This window comes from Amblyraja radiata, chromosome 30 (genome assembly GCF_010909765.2).
Source record: "Amblyraja radiata isolate CabotCenter1 chromosome 30, sAmbRad1.1.pri, whole genome shotgun sequence".
NCBI classification, from domain to species: domain Eukaryota; kingdom Metazoa; phylum Chordata; class Chondrichthyes; order Rajiformes; family Rajidae; genus Amblyraja; species Amblyraja radiata.
Genome location: NC_045985.1, coordinates 15,137,645 through 15,145,488, shown reverse-complemented (window position 1 = coordinate 15,145,488; position 7,844 = coordinate 15,137,645). Strand labels below are relative to the sequence as shown.

The following is a 7,844-nucleotide window of genomic DNA, read 5'->3' as shown; positions in this document are numbered from 1 at the left end:
GTGAGACCAGACCCACTTACAGCGGCAGCACGGCGTTAGAGTTGCTGCCTTTCGCCTGCGCTTTCAACACCAGGTTCGATGACCCAGGCGAAGTTAAGGGTCTCGACGATAAAGTTACTTATTCCTTTTCTCCAGAGATGCTGTCTGACCCGCTGAGTTACTCCAGGTTTTAAGTCTATCTTTATTAAATTCAGACAGGAAGCAAAGAGTAGGAGTAAAAGGGTCCTTTTACAGGCAGTGACTAGTGGGGTACCGCAAGGCCCAGTGCTGGGACCCCAGCTATTTACGATATATATTAATGATTTGGACGAGGGAATTGAATGCAACATCTCCAAGTTTGCGGATGACACTAAGCTGGGGGGCAGTGTTAGCTGTGAGGAGGATGCTAGGAGGCTGCAAGGTGACTTGGATAGGCTGGGTGAGTGGGCAAATGCATGGCAGATGCAGTATAATGTGGATAAATGTGAGGTTATCCACTTTGGTGGCAAAAACAGGAAAGTAGACTATTATCTGAATGGTGGCCGATTAGATCTGGGTGTCATGGTACACCAGTCATTAAAAGTAGACATGCAGGTGCAGCAGGCAGTGAAGAAAGCGAATGGTATGTTAGCATTCATAGCAAAACGATTTGAGTATAGGAGCAGGGAGGTTCTACTGCAGTTGTACAGGGTCTTGCTGACACCACACCTGGAGTATTGCGTACAGTTTTGATCTCCTAATCTGAGGAAAGACATTCTTGCCATAGAGGGAATACAGAGAAGGTTCACCAGACTGATTCCTGGGATGGCAGGACTTTCATATGAAGAAAGACTGGATAGGCTCGGCTTGTACTCGCTAGAATTTAGACGAGGGGGGATCTTATAGAAACTTACAAAATTCTTAAGGGGTTGGACAGGCTAGATGCAGGAAGATTATTCCCGATGTTGGGGAAGTCCAGAACAAAGGGTCACAGTTTAAGTGTAAGGGGGAAATCTTTTAGGACCGAGATGAGAAAATCATTTTTTTACACAGAGAGTGGTGAATCTGTGGAATTCTCTGCCACAGAAGGTAGTTGAGGCCAGTTCATTGGCTATATTTAAGAGGGAGTTAGATGTGGCCCTTGTGGCTAAAGGGGTCAGGGGGTATGGAGAGAAGGCAGGTACAGGATACTGAGTTGGATGATCAGCCATGATCATATTGAATGGCGGTGCAGGCTCGAAGGGCCGAATGGCCTACTCCTGCACCTATTTTATATGTTTCTATATTTAGGAAATACCTCAGGGACCTGAGGAGAGAAGGTTTCCCACGCCTGAGGTTTGGGTTAGTTCATAGACACAGCGTGGAAACAGGCCCCTTTGGCCCACCGAGTCCGCACCGACCAACGCAATCCTACACACACGCGGGACAATTTATATTTGTTACCGAAGCTAACTAACCTACAAACCCGCACGTCTTTGGAGTGTGGGTGGAAACCGAAGCTCCCGGGAGAAACCCCACGCGGTCACGGGGAGAAGGTACAAACTCCGTACGGACAGCACCCGTGGACAGGATCGAACCCGGGTCTCTGGCGCTGCGAGTGGGGTCAGGAGTAAGGGGGAGGGGGAGGGGGGTCATAGGTTTAGGGGTAGAAGGTGCATCTCCGGTTAAAGCTCATGGCTCGGTGCAATAATTGTGCTTTGTTTTGTTTATTTAGGAAGTGAAAGGCATTCTCCAAAGGTAAGTGTGTTCACAATAACTGTTGTTCCAAATCAAATCACGTCAACCTAGCTCAATACAATAGAGTGCTGGAGTAACTCAGCGGGTCAGGCAGCATCTCTGGAGGAAATCATGGTTTAGGTGGCGTTTCGGTCGGAACCTTTCTTCAGACCGAAGATTCTCCAGAGATGCTGCCTGACCAGCTGAGTTACATAGAAACATAGACAATAGGTGTAGGAGTAGGCCATTCGGCCATTCGAGCCTGCACCGCCATTCAATATGATCATGGCTGATCATCCAACTCAGTATCCCATCCCTGCCCTCTCTCCATACCCCCTGATCCCTTTAGCCACAAGGGCCACATCTAACTCCCTCTTAAATATAGCCAATGAACTGTGGCCTCAACTACCTTCTGTGGCAGTGAATTCCACAGATTCACCACTCTCTGTGTGAAAAATGTTTTTCTCATCTCGGTCCTAAAAGATTTCCCACTTATCCTTAAACTGTCCTGGACTTCCCCAACATCGGGAACAATCTTCCTGCATCTAGCCTGTCCAACCCCTTAAGAATTTTGTAAGTTTCTATAAGATTTTGTAAGTTTCTATAAGATACTTACAAAATCTGGATACTCCATATACATAGAAACATAGAAACATAGAAATTAGGTGCAGGAGTAGGCCATTCGGCCCTTCGAGCCTGCACCGCCATTCAATATGATCATGGCTGATCATCCAACTCAGTATCCCATCCCTGCCTTCTCTCCATACCCTCTGATCCCCTTAGCCACAAGGGCCACATTAAATATAGCCAATGAACTGGCCTCGACTACCCTCTGTGGCAGAGAGTTCCAGAGATTCACCACTCTCTGTGTGAAAAAAGTTCTTCTCATCTCGGTTTTAAAGGATTTCCCCCTTATTCTTAAGCTGTGACCCCTTGTCCTGGACTTCCTCAACATCGGGAGCAATCTTCCTGCGTCTAGCCTGTCCAACCCCTTAAGAATTTTGTAAGTTTCTATAAGATCCCCTCTCAATCTCCTAAATTCTAGAGAGTATAAACCAAGTCTATCCAGTCTTTCTTCATAAAATACACACTCACATCCAATGCACACTCGCGCATGCACATTCAGTGCACACTTACAGATTGTCCAGAGATGCTGCCTGACCAGCTGAGTTACTCCATATACACGCTCACAGTCAAGGCACACTTGCACGTGCACACACATTGTGCACACTTACGTGCACACTCACGTTCAATGCACACTGACGCTTACACGCCCACACTTATGTGTGGAATCTCATTCAATGCACACTCACGCGTGCAGTCACACAATCAGTGCGCACTTCTACGCGCACACTCAGATTTAATGCACCCCCAAAATGCACACTCGCGCCCGCAGTGCACACCCACGCTTGCACACCCACTCACGCACGCTCATACTCGCTGCTCATTCACCTCACACACTCACGGATGCACACTCGTGTTCAGTGCACACGTACTTTCCGTGCACACTCACACACACACACTCACAATGCACACACACGCCGGGGAGGTGGGGGCGCGCTGGGGTAGGCGGAGACGCGCCGGGGAGGCGGGGGCGCGCTGGGGTAGGCGGGGACGCGCCGGGGTAGGCGGGGGCGCGCCGGGGTAGGCCGGGACGCGCCGAGGTAGGCGGGGGCGCGCTGGGGTAGGCAGGGGCGCGCATAATGATGAGCGCTGCCGTTGCAGGAGCGACTTGCACCGGGAGCCGGTGCTGCCGCCGCCCGAGCTGAGTCTGGGCGAGTTCCGGGGGCCGCTGCAATACGCGGCCTGGAAGCGCATGCTGAGGGTCGTCAGCCCAGGTCAGTCCGCGGAACCCCCGCCTCTCACTCCCCCCACCCCTGTCCCACTCCCGATTAGTGTGTGCGTACATATGTGCATGTTGGTCATTCACCGTCTCTCAGGTTATGGCATGCTGTTACGTATTGTGCACCAAGATGTGCCGTATTTCCTTCGCCAAGGATTATTCTTAGTTTTGATGTATCATCGAGTTCTTTAAAGTCAGGGGTTGCCACACTGAGTTTGTCAAAGTATGCTTTCCTTGTTTTGTCAAATTTATTGCATTTTAGGAGGAAGTGCACCTCTGTTTCAACCTCATCTGTCAAACAGTGGCCGCATATTCTGTTTTCTCTTGGTTGCCAGAATCTCTTCTGTCTTCCTTTTTCAACTGCCAAATAGTGGTCACTTAACCTGTATTTGGTGAGTCTCTCCCTCCTTTCCTCTCGCTTTCTCTCCCCCTCTCTCTCCCCCAGCTCCGGACCCAGTCTCACCCCTCTCCCTCTCCCCCTCCCCCTCTTCCCCTCCCTCTCCCCCCCAGCTCCGGTCCCAGTTTCACCCCTCTCCCTCTCTCTCTCCCCCTCCCTCTCCTTCTCTCCCCCAGCTCCGGGCCCAGTCTCACCCCTCTCCCCCTCCCCCTCCCTCTCTCCCCCAGCTCCGGTCCCAGTCTCACCCCTCTCCCTCTCTCTCCCCCCCTCCCTCTCCCTCTCTCCCCAGCTCCGGTCCCAGTCTCACCCCTCTCCCTCTCTCCCTCCCTCCCCCTCTCTCCCCCAGCTCCGGTCCCAGTTTCACCCCTCTCCCTCTACCCCTCCCTCTCCCCCTCTCCCTCCCCCTCCCCCTCTTCCCCAGCTCCCGTCCCACTCTCACCCCTCTCCCTCTCTCTCCCCCTCAGTGCCGGCCCCGCTGACCCTAGACCCGGACTCGGCCAGCCCCTGCCTCATCCTGTCCAAGGACCACACCATGGTGAAGCGCCGGGCCAAGCTGCGGCAGACGCCGGCGAGCAGCAGGCGTTTCACGGTGTGCGCCGCGGTGTTGGCCGCCCAGGGGTTCTCCTCTGGCCGCCACTACTGGGAGGTGGACGTGGAGACCTCGCCCGCCTGGATCGTGGGCGCAGCGGGCGAGGCGGCGGAGAGGGGCGAGGATGTCCCCCTGACCCCCGACAACGGCTTCTGGACGGTGAGGCTGTGGAACGGCAAGGTCCACTGGAGCGGAGACGGCACCGCCGGCTCGGCCTCCTGCTCCGACCTCCGGCCCGACAGGGTGGGCGTCTTCCTGGACTATGAGGGCGGCCAGCTCTCATTCTACGATGCCCGCCGCATGTCTCACCTCTGCACCTTCCACCACTGCTTCAGCGGACCCCTCTACCCGTTCCTATACCCGCTGAGCGGACCCGATACCTCCGACACTGAGGTGCTCAGGCTGTTCCACCTGCGCTTGTAGTGGGGGTGGAGTGGAAATGAGGGGAGGGGAAATGAGAAGGAGGGAGGGGAGAGATGAAAGGGGCTGATTCGGAGGGGAGAGGAGGAGAAAACGGGGAAGATTTGGGGAAGGGGTGATGGGTGGGGGAGGGGAGGGAGAGAGAAAACATGGGAGGAAGGAGGGAGGGGATGGGGGGGAGACGAAGGGGCTGATTCGGAGGGGAAAGAGGGGGAGAAGAGAGTAGGTGAGGGGTGATGGGTATGGCGGAAAATGGGGGAGGGTGGGGTGGGGGGAGGGGTGTTGGGGAAGAGAGGAGGGGCGAGGTGCTCATGCGGTTGTAAAGGGGAGGGGAGAGGGGGGGGAGGGGATGGGATGGGGAGAGGGAGGGAAGGTGATGGGGAGGAGAGAGGAGGGGAGGAGGAGGAGGGTGAGAAGGGGGAGAGGGGTGAGAGAGGATGAGGAGAGGAGTTGGGGAGGGGAGATGAGGGGAGGCGAGAGGAGAGAGGAGAGGAGCGGAGGTGAGGAGAAGAGGAGGGTTGAGACGGAGGTGACGATGAGAAGGGTTAAGAGGAGGAAGTGGGGAGGGAGGGGCGGGAGGCGAGCAGGGAGGGGAGAGGCAGAGGGCGGGGACGGGAGATGGAGGGAGAAGCGGGAGAAAAGAGAAGGAGAATAAGAGAGTTGTAGGTGATGGGGTGCGGAGAGAATGGGAGAGGAGGAAAGGAGGAGAGGGGAGAGAGGATAGAGAAGAGGGATAGAGAGGAGGGGGGGGTAGGGATGTGAGGGGAAATGAGGCGTATGGGTGAGGAGGAAGAAGGGGGAAGTGGACGAGGGTAGGATGAGGGCGGGGTGGGTAGGAGTGCCGGGGAGGGGGAGAGGGGAGAGGAGGAGGAGCGGGGAGGGGAGAGGAGAGAGTCGAAGAGGAGGAGGGGGTGAGCGAGAACTGGGGAGGGGGAGATGAGCAGTGATGGGAGGGGGGGAAGGGAGAGGAGGCGGGTAGAGGGCGATGGGAGGAGGAGTAGAGGGGGGAGGAGGAGGGGGGTTTGTGGAGGGTAGGAAGGGAGGAGGGGGGCGGGAGGAGAGGATGGGTGGGGTGGAGGGAGCGGGAAAGGGGGAGAGGAGGAGGAGGAGAGGGGAGGGTAGAAGATGAGGGGAGAGAGAGAGAATTGGTAGAGGAGAGGGAGAGCGAAGGGGATTGAATAGGGGCGAGGAGGTGGTTGGTGGTGGGAGATGGGGGGGGGGAGGGGAGGTAGGGAGAGGAGGAGGCGAGGGGAGTGAGGAGGGATTGGGGAGGAAGGGGAGGAGAAGCGGGAGGCTATAATACCACCATACTGCATCCACTGACAACACACCAGCGATTTTCAGACCCAAACCTTATATCCTTTAGTGACACGAGAAGCTCTCGTCGCCTGAATGTAAACTTCAGACTAATAACTAATTTTCTATCCCCTGCTTTGGCATGTAATTTATTAGTGATGTATACAGTAAAGGCATTAATTACACTCTCTGCGTTGTGCTGTCAATTCAAAGCCTTCTCTTGCGACGAGTTGGCGTCCTCTCGTGTTCCATTCTTCAGTGTTGTAGGGGCGAGAAGGTAAGTTCTGCCGCGGCGTGATGTGAAGCTAAGAACTGCAGATGCCGTTTAAGAAGGAACTGCAGATGCTGGAAAATCGAAGGTACACAAAAAGTGCTGGAGGAACTCAGCGGGTGCAGCAGCATCTACGGAGCGAAGGAAATAGGCAACGTTTCGGGCCCGAAACGTTGCCTATTTCCTTCGCTCCATAGATGCTGCTGCACCCGCTGAGTTTCTCCAGCATTTTTTGTGTAACTGCAGATACATAGAAAATAGGTGCAGGAGTAGGCCATTCGGCCCTTCGAGCCTGCACCGCCATTCAATATGATCATGGCTGATCATCCAACTCAGTATCCTGTACCTGCCTTCGCTCCATACCCCCTGATCCCTTTAGCCACATCTAACTCCCTCTTAAATATAGGCAATGAACTGTGGCCTCAACTACCTTCTGTGGCAGAGAATTCCACAGATTCACCACTCTCTGTGTAAAAAATGTTTTTCTCATCTCAGTCCGAAAAGAATTCCCCCTTATCCTTAAACTGTGACCCCTTGTTCTGGACTTCCCCAACATCGGGAACAATCTTCCTGCATCTAGCCTGTCCAACCCCTTAAGAATTTTGTAAGTTTCTATAAGATCCCCCATCAATCTTCCAAGTTCTAGCGAGTTCTGCTGGTTGAATCTAAAGACAGGCACAAACGGCTGGAGTGACGGCTCCCGTTAAATACGATGCGGTTGGTACCTTTAAGCAGTGACTGCCCTCTCTTGTTCCAGTCCCACCTGTTTATCTGATCACTCACGGGCATTGTGTGTGAATGTGTGTGAGTGATTGGATGTGGTCGGAGGGGCCGTAGGCGCAGATTGGCAGCCACGCTTCCGTCAGTCTGCCCCAGGGCAGCTGTGGCTGCAGAAGTAGCTTACCACCACCGAGTGTGACTGAGGAGTGAATGAATAATGCGAGTATTAGAAAGGCGCTATATAAATCCCATCCATTATTATTATTATTATTATTTTTGTTCACGCTACGTGTGGTCTGGGACCGCAGTGGGCGATAGAATACGACAGCATCTGCAGCCAGGGTCCAAACCACACGGGTTAAACTTCTGCAGCTCGCCTCGCCGTTTCTTTGGTGTATTTTAAAATTACTTAATGTACCATCCCAGTCTAGTCCCTGCCTGCCTATTGTTCCAAACAGCCCTATAATCCCCACAGAAACCGTCATCTTTGAAACATAGAAAATAGGTGCAGGAGTAGGCCATTCGGCCCTTCGAGCCTGCACCGCCATTCAATATGATCATGGCTGATCATCCAACTCAGTATCCTGTACCTGCCTTCACTCCATACCCCCTGATCCCTTTAGCCGCAAGGGCC

General features: G+C 54.0%; 1 protein-coding gene across 1 annotated transcript in view; it reads left to right on the top strand.

Moving 5' to 3' along the window:
• The window catches only part of LOC116990129 (zinc-binding protein A33-like), a 26,955-nt gene extending 22,029 nt beyond the window's left edge, over positions 1-4,926 (top strand). Inside the window, exons 4-6 of the mRNA XM_033047682.1 lie at positions 1,673-1,695; positions 3,400-3,512; positions 4,379-4,926. Coding sequence (XP_032903573.1) covers positions 1,673-1,695; positions 3,400-3,512; positions 4,379-4,926 — 684 coding nt within the window. The remainder of the gene's footprint in view (positions 1-1,672; positions 1,696-3,399; positions 3,513-4,378) is intronic.
• The last annotated feature ends 2,918 nt before the right edge of the window (positions 4,927-7,844 follow it).